Source organism: Equus quagga, chromosome 13 (genome assembly GCF_021613505.1).
Source record: "Equus quagga isolate Etosha38 chromosome 13, UCLA_HA_Equagga_1.0, whole genome shotgun sequence".
Classification (NCBI taxonomy): domain Eukaryota; kingdom Metazoa; phylum Chordata; class Mammalia; order Perissodactyla; family Equidae; genus Equus; species Equus quagga.
The window spans coordinates 27999718-28017723 of NC_060279.1; the positions used below are offsets into that span (position 1 = coordinate 27999718).

The following is an 18006-nucleotide window of genomic DNA, read 5'->3' on the forward strand; positions in this document are numbered from 1 at the left end:
GAATTTCATAGCACTTGAAAGGCAGGAAAAGTCCTTTTTTGTTGAATTGAAATGGAGGCTTTCTTGCAGGGACTCCCGATCAACTGCTGCGCTTCAGAGTTGAGAGATGACTTTGAGGTGGTGGAAGCAGCCGTCTTCCTGACTGCAGTGCTGCTGTCTCTGGCTTCTCCTTGGTTGCAGCAGAAGCAGGAGACAGCAGGGGCAGTGGGCGGAGCCGTGGCCTGGGCAGATCTCGCTCAGGCTCCTAGTCTGGCTCTGCTTACTCAGGGAACACCATTTCTGTGGGCTGGAGTTGCCCCTTGTTTAATAAGACTGTTGAACTCAAACAAATCTCAAGTACTGGATTCTAATTTGTGTATTTCCTATGGCCCTGATATTTAAAGGATTGAGGGGAATTACGCATGTCAATATGGTAATTAGAACGCCTTTTTATCATTCCTGTAACCTAGTACCTGGCAGCCCCCTGGAGTACTAGGTAGATCTGATTGTGCTGATATCAAAAAATGTCCATGAAATGCTAAGTGGAAAAGAAAAGGCTATAAACTAACTAGTATGATACTACTTGGGTGGGAATTTCTTTAAAAAACTCACACGTTTACTCTGAACGCATTAATTTTATGATTTATTATTAGTTAACTGGTAGGCTTTCCATCATAAAATACAAAGCTATAGTGAACATTATTATGCATACATTCTTATGTGCTCGTGGAAATATATGTTTAGGTTAAATTCCCAGAAGTGGAATTGCAATATTAGAAAGTATGTGTATTTTCCATTTTGAGAAATAATCTCTTTAAAAAATCAAAAATCAAAATTAAATTCCTAATTTTGTATCAATAAGGGTGGTGAATTGAATCAAATTTATTTTTCCAGGTTCCAAACCTGCTGTTACAACCAAGCCACCTCGGGTGTCGAGTTCTCCAGGTTCAATAACTTTCTCCTACTTCTCTCATTAAGAGCTTGATAAGATGATGACTGAAAAATGATGTCGTATATTCATCTGCATTTCTTTATCAAGGAAGCTGAACTTTTTTTGGTCTACGTTTATTTGTTCATGTCCTTTGCTCATTTTTCTATTTCGTTTCTAAAATATTTTTCTATGATATGGATTGCTTTTTATAACTTTTAATTATGTAAGTATATGAATATAGATTTGTAAAATTTTAAACTTTACAAAAGTATACAGACCAAAAGATGAGTTCTCCTTCTCTTTCTCTCGTCCTTTACCCGAGTTAATCACTAAATAGTTCAAGGTGTCTTTTTATGTATTTGTGTACATCGACATCCTTATATGTGTAGTTATACATATTTTGGCATTTTTTCTTTTTTCTTAACCAAAAGTGGCATCATGATGTTCATATTTGTCTGAAACTTGGACTTTTTCAACTTAATGACTTGGGTTGTATGTAGATATATTCCCATCCTTTTTAGTGATGACTTTAATATATATTATATTTCATTTAACTATTCTCCCATCTGTGGTCATTTGTATATGTAGAAGTTTCACGTTAATAAGTAGTTGGATGTACTGATTTTTCCCTAAAGGCTATGAGTGTTGTGTCTTTCTTATTAAAAGCTGTAGGTCTTCCCCATGCTAAGTTATATGAACATTTCAACTGTGCATTCTGATTATATTCTTTGCATCTAAATCATTGGTACATCTGAAAGTCGTTATGGTACACGGAATGAGATAGGGCTCCTCTCCACTCTCCCCACCCCCATCCAATGGCTAAGTGCACCATTTGTTGAGTAAGTTGTCTTCTGTCCAACTGTTTTAAAGTCCCAATTTTTTTTTGTAATTAAATGAAACAAATTTTTTCAGGTTTATTAAGATATAATTTCCAAATAAAAGCTGTTTCTATTTCAGTTGTACAGCTTGATACCCTGTATCACAATGTTGTATACATTGTGACATAATTAAGCTAATTGACACATCCATCAACTCACAGTTACTATTTTTTTGTGTGTATGTGGTGAGAACACTTAAGATCCTCCCTCTAAGCAAATTTCAAGTCACAATAGTGTCTTGTTAACTGTAGTCACATGTAAAGTCCCAATTTTTATCATGCACTAAATTCATAGGTGTTCTAGTCATCTTTCTGTTCCCTTGAACTCTGTCCAATCCTATGCCAGCACCTGTTTTCTTTTTTTTTCTGTAGCTCTATGATATGTTTTAATATCTAGTAAAACAGTGCCTTTTCAGAAATGTTCAGGCTACTCTTCTATGTTAATTTTTCAAGATCGACTTTTATTTTTTTACCATTTTAACCCTTTTAAGTGTACACTTCAGTGGCATTGAGTACATTCATGTTGTGCAACCTTTGCTGCTATCTCCAAAACGTTTTCCTCATCTCAAACTGACCCTTTACACCCACTAAACAATAACTCCATTCCCCAAGCCCTGGTAACCACTGTTCTGCTTTCTGTCTCTATGAATTTGACTGTCATAGGTACCTCATACAAGTGGAATCACTTCTGGCTTATTTCACTTGTTTTTAAATTTCATCCATCTTGTAGCATATGTCAGAACTTTATTTCTTTTTATGTGTGAATAATCGTCCATTGTTTGTATTTAGTATTTAGTATTTAGTTTATCCATTCATCTGTTGATAAACAGTTGGGTTGCTTCCACCTTTTGGCTATTCTGAATAACACCTCTCTGAATATTGACATTCAAGTATATGAGTCCTTGTTTTCAATTTTAGGGGGTATATACATGGGAGTATAATTGCTGGGTTATATGGGAATTCCGTTTACTCTTTGAGGAACAACCGTGCTGTCTTGCACAGTGGCTGCACCATTTTACATTCCCGCCTCCCACCAGTGAAGCACAAAGTTTCCAATTTCTCCACCTCTTTTCCAACACTTATTATTTTCTGTTTTTTGATAATAACCATCCAAATATATGTGAGGTAACATCTCATTGTGGTCTTTCTTTGCATTTCCATAAGGATTAGGGGTTATCTTTTCATGCACTTATTGGTCTTTTGTATGTCTTGATTGGAGAAATGTCTGGACAAGTCCTTTGCCCATTTTTGAATTGGTTTGTTCTTTTGTTATGGAGTTTTAGGAGGTCATTATATATTTTGGATATTAATCCCTTATCAAATATATGATTTTTGGATGTTTCCTCTCATTGTGTGGATTGCCTTTTCACTCTATTGATAGTTTCCATTGGTGCACAAGCTTTTTAATTTTGAAGAAATCCAGTTTATCTATTTCTTCTTTTGTTGCCTGTGCTTTTGGTGTCACATCCAAGCCAAGAAATTGCCAGATCCAACATCATGAAACTTGTCCTCTAAGTTTTCCTCTAAGAGTTTTATGGTTTTAGCTCTTTTAAGTTTAGTTCTTTGAGCCCTTTTGAATTAATTTGTGTGTGTAGTGTAAGATAAGGGTCTAACTTCATTCTTTTGCATGTAGATATGCAGTTTTCCCAGAACAATTTGATGAAAAGACTGCCTTTTCCTCATGGAATGTTCTCAGCAGTCTTGTGGACAATCGTTTGACCACCTATGCAAGGGTTCATTTCTAGGCCCTCTCTTCTATTCCATTGGTCTGTCTTATGCCAGTACCACTCTGTTTTGAGTACTGTAGCTTTTTAGTAAGTTTTAAAACCAGGATGTGTGAGTCCTCTCAACTTCACTCTTCTTTCTCAAGATTCTCTTGACTATTCCTAGTCCTTTGAGATGTCATATGAATTATAGGTTGGATTTTTCTGTTTATGCAAAATTCATATTCAAGATGTGATAGGGGTTGCATTTACTATAGATTTCTTTTTATGGTATTAACATCTTAACAAAACTAAGTCTTCCAATCCATGAACACAGGATGCCTTTTCACTTATTTATGTCTTCAATTTCTTTCAGAGTGTTTTGTAGTTTTCAGTATATGAGTCTTTCACTTTCTTGGTTAAGTTTATTCCTAAGTATTTTATTCTTTTTGATGCTATTATAAATGAAATTGTGTTTTATATTTCATTTTTGGATTGTTCATTGTTAATGTATAGAAAAGCAACTGATTTTTACGTGTTGATTTTGTAGCCTGCAACTTTGCTGAATTCATTTGTTAGTTCTAACAGGTTTGTGTGTTTGTGTGTGTGCGTGAGTGCACATGTGTATCTCTAGTGTTTCCTATGTAAAAGAATGTGTCATCTGGAATAGGGATCATTTTGTTTCTTCCTTCCCAATTTGGATGCTTTTTGTTTCTTTTCTTGACTAATTGCTCTGACTAGAACTTCTATTATTATGTTGAATAGAAGTGACAAACACAAGAATCCTGTCTTGTTCCTTATCTTAAGAGGAAAGCTTTCAGACTTTCACCATTAGTATGATGTTTGCTATGGCTTTTTCATAAATGGCCCTTATTATGCTAAACTTTCCTTTTATTGCAAATCAACTTATCAAGCCCTCCTTTATCTTTTAATTTTAAGGAAAATCACATTGAGTCCATATGCTAATTTTGGCAGTACACTAATGATAAATTTGCTGGCTGTACAGCAGAATTGTCACAAGAAATGTTACTGCATAGGGAGAAGAGTGCTGGTGATGTTAAATGAAACTTCATAATACTTTGTGATACTACTTTTGCTAAGAAGCATTAATATAATTTATATATGAATGTGAAGTTATAAGGGTTTTTGTACAAAGGCAAAAAAAATCAAACCTATGAATTTCGCAGTCTTAAGCCTCATTATTTTTTCTTCTTCTTCTTCTTTTTTTTTTTTACTTATTTCCATTTCCACTTTTTTCTTTTTTTCTAGGACATCCCAGTTGCAGTTTTGAATCACCACCGCTTCAAAACATGAAAACTTTAGGTATTATTCTGGTTATGATAACCTGCATTATGAGACCTTAAAGTTCTTCATGGAAATACCATATTTCAACTTTCTGTAGTTAAGGAAGTAACAACATGTCACAGATTGATGATAATTGACCTTTGTAGTTATTTTAATAGTGCAAATACCATGACAAATGGAAGCAGTAGTATGTATAGCCACATGTAGATGATACATTTCTTAAGAGCTGCCCCAAATTAGGATTCCTAGCAGGTGAGGTAACTTTCTTAAATGCAAGGGTTGTATGTAGGTTAAAATATATAAAACATAACTTACTTTCCATGTGATAGTGTTATTTGGGGATGGCAATTTGTAGATAAATTTTCTTTCTAGTCGTACCTTATATCCACAAACCATAAAATACTTTAAGTTGGGTGAATTTTTTTCTATAACAGGCTGGTGTAGCACACGTTATGTAGGCTCACATAGTTCACACAATTTGTGTTATAGAAAATAATGAAGTGTAGTTGTGACAGTTAAATAAAATACAAAGATTTCTTGATAAAGAAATGAAGAAAAATATCTATTACTGTTATTTACATTAGACAAATTTATTAGTAAGATTAATCCTTTTATAAAATGCACTGTAGGCTTGTTATATTTGCCCTCTGAACACTGTGGTCAAACTGTGCCTGTCACTACAGTGCCATCTTAAGATGTGAAACACTTGAAAATTTTTTCTTAAATGAAAAAAGCAGAATTAAACATGACATTTTATGCTTCAATTTAGAGAAAATTAATAGAATAATGGCAATTTAGAAGCAGTGGTACTACTGACAAACATTTCTATGAATTAAGATTTTGTAGTAGTATTTATTGCTCTCTGGATAGTTAGAACATGTTCACTTAAATGCATGTTTAAGTTTCTAGGCACAGTTTTTACCCACGTGCCTGGTGTTTCATTTACATTCTTAGAAAGAATTGCCTTGGTAATTTGGACTATATCTTAATTTTTTTGTTGAGGGGAATAAGGAGGGGTTGATGATATGATAAAGTATTGTTTGTGAAGACACTGCAGATTGCATCTGTGTGTTCAATTAATGGAACTTTATTTATGATTTATTCCACAGACTCACTTTTGGGGAAAAAATATAAATTTAATTCCTAACAAAATCATAAGAAATGATGGGATGACTACTGAACTAAACCAACTATAATGGGATAATACATTTTTAAACCAATTTTCCTTTAAACTAGTGAATTCTAGTTGTTCTGATAACCTTTACTAAATATCCTGGTGTGGTAGCTACAGTGTAAAACCAGGAAAAGTGAGGTTCCTATGAGGAGTTTCACAAGGTGGATCTTAAACCTGAAATCTGATTAGAAATGTTCTGTGATCAAAATGACCCAGATGCATTAGCCGTCACCCTAAAACTAGATTGATAAACTTCTCTTTGCTGTAGTTTTTAGATGATCTCATGAAAAGTAAAATGCTGCTACTGTCTGGAGACCCATATGTACTAGATTATCTTCAGACTGTTTTCGTTGTTTTTCAGGTGGAGGAATTGTTGCTGTGATTGTTGTTACTGTACGTATCCCAAACTTTGATACTACTCAAATCAAAATATTACTGTGAAGAAGTGCATTATTTTCTTAATGATTTTTCAGTTTCTGTAATTCTTATAGCTTGACATAAAGTGAACCAGAAACGTGAGCTTTTTTATGTGATATACTACCTTGTGTTGGTGACTGTATATTCTTTTATATTCTAGATGTCCACTTAGTAACAAACCCTAAATAACACATGTTTTGTCAAGATAATCGGTCATATGAGTTTGCTCCCCAAATATGCTCTGGGTCACCTTCTCAGTTAAGCAGGGGCTCTTCTCCGACCTACTGTGGACGGTCTAAGTGATTCCAGGGGACTGGGCTGAGATCCTGGAGAGTCCAGATGGAATAGAAACGTTCATGTGATTTAAAAGCTTTTCTGACCACTGAAATGTAACCAACATTTCTTTCTTCTGCTAGATTTTGATTCTTGGTAATTAGTTTTCACTCACATGTCACTTGTTTCCTGGTTTGTTGTAGCTGTTGATGTTGCAGTAATTGGCGCCAGCCTGTGTAAATGTCTTCGCACCGGGAAGAGACGGTAAATTAAAGCATGCTTTTCTAACTTACTAGTTCTTCTCATTCTTGACATGCTTTTTTGCAGCTTTTGTTTGTATTGCATGCCTTCTCTTTTAAAAATGTGCCTGCATGAGTGTTCCAGATGAATTGCATTTCTTTACTAAAAATATGTTCAGCTGCTTTTAATATAATTGTAACAAGCGTAACCTGTGCAGAGTTGCTTCCACTGTTTTCTGTGTAAGAACAATTTCTTTGGTATTTAAGGTTTAAGTTCTGCAGGAATCATGGACCATTATGGGGCCTTGCCTACCCTAGGTATCGCCTGTTTCCTACATGGAGTAGTGGCCGAGCTTAAATCTAAAATAACTCACTGGGGAGACTTGGAGAGTTGAAGTCACGGGAATTTTCATGAGGAAAGTTCCATTTGACTGTGTAACGTAGGTAGTTGTAAGGAGCTCTGTAGTTGCCTCATTCAAATACACAATTTGATTTCTTCCCACATAGAGTTGTTATTTATCCATGTGAAACTGAGGAATTAAAGCAACACTGTCTGATTTCCCTCTTGTGTTCTCTTAATTTACTAGGTTACAGTAAAACTGATGGGGTAAAACTTAAAGCTGCTGAGAAGAGTAAGATTTACAAGGCACATTAACTTTGTCTTTTTATCTATAGAAATGAAAAGGGGGAGGGGCTTAGAATGGAAAAAAGGTGCAAATACAATTCTTCTAAGGGGAATAGAGTTTTTAAACAGCAAACTTAAATTTTAACGAGACAATTTACAATTTAATGAAAGACTTAGAATAAATCCTGGAGCTCAGACCAACATTAGGGGCTTTGGAATTTCTGGGTTTTAGTGAATTTTTTTCCCCTGTTACTTTAGATATAGCTTTGGAATCAAACCCAGAAGGTTTAAGACTTTTGGTATTTGTGGTTTTATGGTATATTTTCCTTTTATATTACTCACTGGGTTTGGACTATGTAATAAAGGTATCTTCTTCACTCAAAGTGCTCAAACTTTTTTTATATTATGTGATTGTTTTTGTAAAATACCCATGATTCCTTCATTTGAACCTTAAATCTTATATTTGTGGAACACATGATATGCACATTTGATTTCTCTATCACTAGTATATTTTTAAAATTACATATACACAGCAGTCTGACTAGGAAATACTATCAGTGGAATATTTTTACAGGTCCAAAATGTTTGTGTAGAAATGACCTCTCAAGAAAGTAAAACAAAATAGCTTTCTGCTCCTCACTTTCCTTCTTTGTTTAAAATATCACTGGGTCAAAATCCTTAAAGCTTCCTTGAGAATATGAATCAGACTCTCTGGCTCCCAGTTAAAGGATCCTTGAAAGCTGAGCAATGATCTGAGCTCTGTACCCCAGATTAAAGGCTCAGCAGCGTCAGTGAGCTGAGGTTCCGTTTCTAATGCGCTCCGAGCGCTGCTGCTGCTGGGCCTGGACGACACTTGAAGTGTCCCGGGTGTCGACTGTTACTGATGTGCCCACATTCTTGAAATTTGAAGAAACACCGTCAGGTTCATTGTCAGTTTTTTCTCCTGCTTAAGATAATTGGATTTTTTAAAGAATCCTGATCTATGTGTATGTTTTTTAAAAAGGTATGGGCTAATTAAACTTAGCTTTATTTGCTTTCCTTTAAAAGAAGTCAAGATTTTTATTATATTCTTTGCACTATTTAATTCCAGGATCCTCCCCCCAAATTGGCTGTTGCCTGAGAAAATCCTTTACAGGATGATAGACTATGTGCAATTCCTTCTCTATTTCTGGGGTGCCTCTGGAAGCAGGCAGGGTCCCAGGTACAGATAATCCCCAGTTGCTGTTAAAATTTGGTACAAAATGGATCTGATGTAAAGTATACTTATGATGATTTGGGAACACACTTACCCTGATACAGCCTTCATACCACAGTACCAAAATAGTATAAGTATTCATTTTTAAGGTCATTCGACATATTTAAATTACTTGATGAAAAATGGCCACAAGGTTAAAGTATTCTGCCATAGTTTTCTGTTTCTTGTTCTTCAGCTAAGAATGGAATAGGATCCCAATTGGTCTGAAATGCGCCCATCTACATGCTCCTTCCTTTCCCTTCCAGTGTCCTTTCTTATGTTTCTCCCACACTTTCCAGGCTTAGACTCCACAGCGCTTCCCCGTCCTTTGCTGTTTCTTGAGTCCTGTTCTGCACGTCATGACCACGTGATTCCGAAAACAGATGCCTTTAGTTTACATTAATGTTTTCACTTGTTTGCAGTTATTTCTTTCCATAAACGCATGGTTAAATCATCCCACTAAGTTCTTTAGAATTATTTGCATTACTTATGTATTTTATTACCTGTGACTAAATTGTTTTCTTTTTTTTTGCGTTAAGGTTATTTATTATTTGTTATAACTTAAACCTATTTTTAATGTTATATTAATAATGACTAATTCAATAACCTCATAATTTTTTAGCTGTCTGCGTAAATGAATGTTACACAAGTTTTTTGGATTTAATATGTATAGTGGCCAGTTGAGGTGGGGGCAAGTATAAAGACATACGGTAAAAACTTGAAGGATTAAATTAACGTGAACATTTTTCTACTTGGCTCTCAAATTCATGAGCATTGAACAGACTCTTCAAAAAATTTTAAACAGAAAATTAATAGATAACAGATTTTTGTAATTAGTTTCGATAGCACATTTATCAAATTTGGATCATATACTAAGGAGGTCATATACTAAGTTTTACAGGGATCTTCTCAGGATGAAAACAAATGTGCCTGGGAAGAAACTGCACTCGCTGCAGAAGTCCAGCTGCAGCTGAGAATATATGACTTGTCATAAAAATGATGTCCAAGACAATATGACATGGATTAATATATGCTCCATGTATTCCCTCAAAATAAGGACCCCTTCTCCTCACAGAGTCGGTTTTCTGTGAGAAAGAGTTTACATTATTCTCTTCAGGCTAAATGGTTTCAGAGGTAAACAGATTGCACAGAAATTGAGAATCTGTTCATCTGCTGGATGATCTGTAAGACTCCCAAGTTAACGTAGCTTCTTGTGCAAACTTCCTGTTTCAATTTCCTAAGTGAGAATCAGAGAACTCTTAATCTATGAACCTCATGATCGGGTTTACCTCCATTCTCCTCTGTCATTGATTTGACCCCACTTATTAGGCCACTCTTGCTGCCTTTGGGTTTGATGTCACTATTTGTATTCAGCCCCTTTCCCTTCCTCTGTTCAGCACATATCTGATTGATGAGAGCCGCAGAGAAGGAAAATTTATTTCTCTCTGAGAAGAAATGAGACAGATTTGCTTTTATTGTTAAATGGTGTCTGCCTCCTTTTGTGTTTCTTTTCAGAGATGTCCTTTCTTTTGAAAAATATTCAGTGAATGTTTAGACAGCAATAACCTGAGCTAAGATATGTTAGGAGGAAACATCAGAGGACACTTAGAATCCCAGTGCCTTTGCTCAGTTATTGATGTTTTCTTCTACCATTCCTTTTCTAAATGTAACATGAAGTGTCTTGACGGGTTTTGCTTTGCCTTACGCTCCAGTAATGTCTCCTCATCCTTTTATCAGACTTTACCTTCTAGCAGCTGTGAATCCAGAAGTGAGGACATTGTTTAGCAAAATCACAGAATCTGTTCATTGTAAATAGAGGGCGAAAAAAATGTCCTTTTGCAGAAACCAAAATATATTTTACTTAATTTTGTAAATGTATTCATTGTCAACTTGTAAATAACTCAGTAAAGGCATTTATCTGTTTCTCTTGACCTGAATATTTTTAGCATATGAAAGAGAAACTAACAAAAATATCCTCAGATTTTGGAAATTATGAATTGCACTGCCCTAAACCCTTTAATCCCATCCACCTTCTGTCTTCGAATGAAATGAATTGGAAATCTTCCTCTACTTGTGCCAAAATGCACGTCTACATAGCTGGGAAGAGAGGGAGATGTGTATCCCACCACTTACAATGTGAGGCGCTACCCAGGTTCCAATCAAGAGTTTCACAGCAGAATCTACAAAGGCCAACAGGAAGGGCAGTTTCTTGGTAAAAGCCAAGCGGTGTCTTTGATCGCAGGGGCAAAGGGAAAGACAGAACATACCAGCTAGAGTGGCAGAGCTAGAGACACCCAGCCCTGTGTGTCTGCCTGGGCTCCTAGCATTTTCTTTGAGGCTAAAGCCAAACAGGAAAGTTGTTTTCACACTGTCGTGAGCTTCAAGATGTCTGTAAAGATTTGAAGTTAAATTAATCCTGAAGTTAATATAAAATATCAGTAGTTAGTGATTGTTTCAGATTTTTATCTTCAAGTAGGTTCGTTGTTATATCAAATAAATATTTATATTAATGCTTACTTATCTTTCTCATATATTGGGTTTATATTTAAAATTCTAATTAAAGAAAAGGATTCTACTACTACAGCACGAAAAAAAACTACTGACTTTGAAAAATAGAAAAATATAGTGGTCCTGGAGAAATACTGACAGGCCTAATTATTACGTCACTCACCACAGTATTCCTTAGAAATCGCCATATTGCAAGAATAGTGCTGTGACAGTGGTGGTTCATAATGATGGGTCCCCCACAAAGAGAAACAAAGTACCCAAAAGTAACCTGGTTGGCTCTTACATTGGTAGGCATCCCTGAAGTGTCTGCTGTGGCAAGCATAACTGACTGGTCCAAATTTAGTTTTAGTCTCTTAGAGTCAATTTACTAAGGCAGGGACCAGAACCACATTTTCCAGTGCAATAATCAATAGCCACGTGGGGCTACTGAGGACTTCAGAAGTAGCCGGTTCCGAGGAAGGTGTGCTGGAGGTGTAAAATACACTCCAGATTTCAAAGACTTAGTACAAAAAAAAGTAAAATAAATAGCAAAATGTTAATGTTTTGGCTGCCTTGGGCTAAGTAAAATATATTAAAATTAATTTTTCATGTTTCTTTTACTTTAAATGTGGCTTTTAGAAATTTTAAAATTACCTATGTGATTCGCTTTATATTTCTCTGACAACACTGGACAACAATAATAGATTTTAGAAAGATAACTGTTGTTACAATGAAAGTGTGATGGAAACTTCAGTTATTTAGGAGACTCTCTTACTGGAACACAGGATTTCCTTGACAGTCACGGGTAAATGAGGTGTCATTGAACTTGAACACTGTGGGAATCGTTTTGTTTTTAAAAGTTTCATCTTAGAGCCAGATTTAAAATTGTGATTTTAGGAAAATGTGTTTCTCTCCAGTCTTTGCCATTGGCTCGAAATTAAAATGAGTAAGTCTACTAGTACTTTACATGTGACTGCTCCGTTTCTTGTTTTGGAGAGAATCAAAAATATAATACAAAGTAGAATAAATGTTTCTAGAGTGAGCCATGTTGAATATTTGATATTAAAAGAATCATTTTTCCTAGTTCAGGGAGTCTTAATACTATAAATACAGGTTTTTTTCAATTGTCCATTTTCTAAATGGGCTTCTGGAATTGAATTTCTGTGTCTCATTATGTTTATCTCGGACACTATCTTTTTACCTTGTCTTGTAGGGAAATAGAGGAGAGTGTTGCGAACAGAACTTAGCAGGAGAAATCAACAACTCCAGCAGAGCAGACGCACTAAATGGTTTCCACAAACCAGTGCCTCAGTTTATCTTTTGATTCTTTTAAAATGTTAAGACCCACAGTAAATTCATATAGGTACTATGGAAAACAATATGGAGGTTCCTGAAAAAATTAAAAATAGAACTACCATATGATCCAGGAATTCAGCTTCTGGGTATTATCCAAAGGAAACTAAATCACTGAGTGGAAGAGGTTTCTGCACCTCCCTGTTTATTGCAGCACTATTTACAAGAACCAGACATGGAAACAACCTAAGTGTCCATTGACGAATGAATGCATAAAGAAAATATATACACACATACAATGGAATACTATTCAGCCATAAAAAGAAGGAAAACCTATTTATGACAATGCATGGACTAAACACAATCCCTGGTAGTGTTAAGATGGGGAAATGATTTTTTTTTTAATAAAATATCCAAATTTGGAGCTAGATAGTTCAAAATGAAATTACATTTTATTTGTAAAGAAAGTGATTTTGAAATCTTTTTTGTTCAAAGGTTAATGCCAACTCTTAAGATTCAGTCTTTCAACAAGTCTAAAATTGGTTTTATATATTGTTATTGTAAAAAGTCTTCACGAGTTTGTTTATATTCCTTCAGACCTTAAAGTTTAAAAGCAAGAACACTGAAAATTGGGATTTTGAACAAGTTTGACTTCCTTAACTAAGACTACTATTGGAAAATACTCTTATAGTTCATAGGGTAAATTCTGTTTTTAAAAAATTATTTGTGGGGCCAGCCCTGTGGTTGAGTGATTAAGTTCACACGCTCCGCTTCAGCAGCCTGGAGTTTTGCCAGTTAGAATCCTGGGTGTGGACATGGCACTGCTCATCAGGCCATGCTGAGGCGGTGTCCCACATAGCACAACCAGAAGGACCTACAACTAGAATATACAACTATGTAGTGGGGGACTTTGGGGAGAAGAAGAAGAAGAAAGAAAAAAAAGACAATTGGCAACAGATGTTAGCTCAGGTGTCAATCTTAAAAAAAAATTATTTGTAACTTGCTGGTGATTTAAAGAAGCTATAAAGTTTATGGATGGCATTTGTTCTTCACCTTTTTAAAAAATCAGTAAACCAGTGTAAGGAATCGATAAGGATTCAGAATCAGTTGCTACTTCTGTAAAAAGTTAGGGAGCTCTAACACCCATAACAAGGATACCAGCTCATGGTACAGAGTGAACACTGTGGTCTTGTAGTTTTCTTCAAGAGAATTCTATCTTTAAGAGATTTAGAATCCACTCTAAATTCTGGCTGAGGTGGTTTTCTGTCCCTACTTGGATAAGGAGATGTCTTACTGTAATATGTCATCTAAAAGTAGGCAGAATTGTCTGAAATAAGTTTGTCAGATAACCTCTAGCTGTATCAGAATCTTAGTCGTTCTGTGCATCTCACCTCATTTGCTAAAAGGCATAGGAAAAATGAAGCCGTGCATTTCAGGAAAGAAAACTTAATTATGTATTTTCTGTCTGTTGTAGGAAGAGACTGAAAAAGGAAACAGCTCAGGCAGCACGTTATGCTCAGGTGAAGTAGATCCCGCCTCTTCTGAGCCCTCACTGGCAGCGTCTCTCAAGCAAGCCAGTGGGAGAAGAGGAGGGACGCCACGCTGATTCAGATTACATTTCTAAAGTTTGGTTTTACGCTGTTATATTTAGTAGCACAAATTGGGCCCAAGAAACGTTGCCCTGAGAAGAATATGAGTTGGGGACTCAACAGTGGCCTGGAGTGAACATTGTTTCACTCCTAAAGTCATGTTAATAATGCACTGCACGTGTTCCTTCCCTTTGTAATCTCTAATGAGACACTTCAGGAAGATAAATTTGGGCAGAATAAACAGGAATTCTGAATTCAATATAGAGTTGGAGGTTTACTGTGCCCATTTTCACATACTCTTCAAGAATGTAGCACTTGCTTAAAAGCAAGGCATGGCTGTACTATTTACTTTTTTAAAGCCAAACTGAGGCGCTTTTCAACCAAAGATTGTTATGCTTATCAAAATAAATTGACTGGTATACTAGTTTCGCTTCAAATTTAGTTTTTTCAATTTAATATATCTATATGTGAAATTGCTATATTTGTGAAGATATAAATTATGTTCTTTTTGTCAATTACTTAACAATATAGGGAAACTAGTTTTCTTTTATTTAAATAACAGGGAAAGAAGCATGTTTGAATTTAAAAGATTCTTAAAACTGCAAGAATGAGTTTGAAGTGAAATGAGAGTCCCATGTATAGAGTTCTTTATTGTTCACTTTTTGAAAATTGGATCTTCAAATCTGGTATAAAATAAAATGTAGGTTTGGAGAAGTTTCATTTGTGATGGTGCGTTTATTTCCAGTGTGTTTTATCTGAAAGCAGAGTGTGCTTTTAATTGGGGCCCATCACCAAGCTTTCCACTCCCACTGTCATCCCTCCTGCCCCTCGCATCTCAGAGCCTTCAGTACATCAGGGCTTCTCTGCTCCATGGCTAGAGGAAGGGAACAGCTGAGGAGAGGTGCTCTATTCCCACTTGGCGCTCCAGCCTCACGATCCAGCCCCACATTCGCCAGGAGAGCGGCACAGTGAGAGAGGGGCCAGTTAGAGGGAGAGCTGGGAAGAGGCACTCTGTTCCTGCCTGGCACTCCAGCAGTGTGCTCCAGTCACATGATTGCTGGGAGCACCACACAGAGAGAGAAGCAGTGGCAGGTGGAGCCCCATGAGCATCCAGAGCACCACACAGAGAGACAAGCAGCAGTTGGAGGAGGCATGCAAGGATATGAAAGTGCTCCTTTCACAACCTGGCATGCCAGTCCTGCTATCACCCGGAGCTCCGCACAGAATGAGAAGTGGAGGCTGGGGGAAGCACAGGGGAAGGAGAGCACCCCTCCCCCTGCCAAATGCTCTAGATCTGCCATCAGCCAGAGCATCACACAGTGAGAATAGCAGCCTGTGGCCAAAGCTGGGGAGCCCCAGATCATGCTTGGGCCAGAATACACAGTGCCTGATCATCACCCAGTGGAGGCACACAGCGGCAGTGACCGGATAATAACGCTATGTGGAGGGAACAATACACACAATAAAGCAAAGTATATAAATAAAGAAAGTATATTAAATCTCCAGACCAGAAGGAAGATGACAAGTACCCAGAAACCACCCCTGAAGACACAGAAATCCATAACCTAAATGACAAAGACTTCAAAATAGCTATCATAAAAAAACTCAAGTAGTTACAAAAAAACAGAGAAAGATAAATTAACGAATTCAGGAACTTCTTCACAAAAGAGATTGAAACTTTAAAGAAGAACCAGTGTGGAGATGAAAAGCACAATGCATGAGATTTTCAAAAATCTGGACTCCCTAAACAACAAAACTGGCAATATTGAAGACCAAATTAGCAATTTAGAAGACAATACTATAGAAATCCTTCAAAGGGAGGAGAAGAGAGAACTAAGACTAAAAAGAAATGAAGAGGCTCTCAGAGAAATACCTGCCTCAATGAGGAAATGCAACATAAGGATTACATAAGGGGGAAGAGAAGGAGAATGGAGCAGAACTTGTTCAAAGAAATAATAGCCAAGAATTTCCCAAACCTGGGGAAGGAGATGGAAATCCACATAAAAGAGGCTACCAGAACTCCCAACTATGTTAATGTAAAAAGACCTACTGCAAGGCATATAGTAGTAAAGCTGGCAAAAGTCAATGACAAAGAAAAAATACTAAGGGCAGCAAGGCAGAAGAAAATGACTTACAAAGGAACCCCTATTAGGCTTTCAGCTGATTTCTCAGCAGAAACCTTACAGGCTAGGAGAGAGTGGAATGATATATTCAAAATCCTGAAAGACAAAAACTTCCAGCCAAGAATACTCTATCAAGTGAAAATCTCCTTCAGATATGACAGAGAAATAAAAAGTTTCCCAGATAAACAAAAGCTAAGGGAGTTCATTGCCATAAGGCCTCGCTACAAGAAATCCTCAAGAAGGCTCTCATGCCTGAAAGAAAAAAAATGGAAAAACAGGAAAGGGGCTACAAAGCCCTGAGCAAGGAGTTGAATAGGTATGCAACAATCAGAAATCAGCAGCTCCCTATCAGATCAGGTTGGTAAACACTTAACTCTTACATCAAGGATAAAGAAAAGGAAGACACCAAAATAAAAATTATATCATCACCTTAACCACAAACTCACAACACAAGGTGGAATAAGATATGACAAAAATAACTTAAATGGGAAAGAGGAACAGGACAGAATCAGTATAATCTAAGAAATAAAAGGCAATCAGAAAATGGACTATCTCATCTTCAAGACTTTTTATACTAACCTAATGGTAACCACTAAACAAAGAATTAGAACAGAGACATATATGATAAACAAGGAGAAAATGAAGAAAACCAACATAGAAAACTACCTAATCAAATTTGAAGCCCAATATACATGGGACAAGAAACAAAGGATATGCAGAAGAACCAGAAAACGTGCAATAAGATGGCAGTATTAAGCCTTCATATATCAACAATCACTCTAAATGTAAATAGACTGAATTCTGCAATCAAAAGACACAGAGTGTCAGGAATTAAATGAAAAACTAGACTAGATGAACTTAATAGATACAGAGAGAGTCTCCATCCAAAAACAGCAGAGTATACATTGTTCTCAAGTGCACATAGAACATTCTCAAGGATAGACCATATATTGGGAAACAAGGCAAACCTCAATAAATTTAAGAAGATTAAAATCATATCTACTATCTTCTCTGACCATAATGCTATGAAACTAGAAATCAACTACAAGAGAAAAGCAGGGAAAGGAACAAAAATGTGGAGACTAAACAACATGCTGCTGAACAACCAATGGGTCATTGAAAAAATAAAAGGAGAAATAAAAAAAATATTTGGAGACAAATGATAATGAAAACACACCATACCAACTCATATCGGATGCAATGAAAGTGGTCCTAAGAGGGCAATTTATAGCAATATAAGCCCATATTAACAAACAAGAAAAAGCTCAAATAAACAATCTTAAACTTCACCTAACAGAATCAGAAAAAGAAGAACAAACAAAGCCCAAACTCAGTAAAAGGAGCAAAATAATAAAAATTAGAGAAGAAATAAATGAAATTGAAACAAGAAAGACTATAAAAAGAATCAATTAAACAAGGAGCTGGTCCTTTGAGAAGAGAAACAAAATTGACAAACCTTTAGCCAGACTCACTAAGAAAAAAAGAGAGAAGGCTCAAATAAATAAAATTAGAAATGAAAGAGGAGAAATTACAATCGATACCACAGAAATACAAAAGATTATGAGAATATTATGAAAAACTATTTGCCAACAAACTGGACACTTTAGAAGAAATGGATAAATTCTTAGACTTGTACAACCTCCCAAGACTGAATCAAGAAGACACAGAGAATCTGAATAGACAAATCGCAAGTAAAGAGATTGAAACAGTAATCAAAAACCTCCCCCAAAATAAAAGTTCAGGACCAGATGGCTTCT

General features: G+C 36.1%; 1 protein-coding gene across 1 annotated transcript in view; it reads left to right on the forward strand.

Annotated features, from left to right (window-relative positions):
• LOC124249711 (complement receptor type 1-like) overlaps positions 1–14841 on the forward strand; it is a 56127-nt gene extending 41286 nt beyond the window's left edge. The window contains exons 12-16 of the mRNA XM_046680952.1: positions 874–924; positions 4760–4813; positions 6331–6362; positions 6863–6923; positions 14012–14841. Of these exons, the coding sequence (XP_046536908.1) occupies positions 874–924; positions 4760–4813; positions 6331–6362; positions 6863–6880 (155 nt within the window). The 3' untranslated portion in view covers positions 6881–6923; positions 14012–14841. The remainder of the gene's footprint in view (positions 1–873; positions 925–4759; positions 4814–6330; positions 6363–6862; positions 6924–14011) is intronic.
• Positions 14842–18006: the final 3165 nt, after the last annotated feature.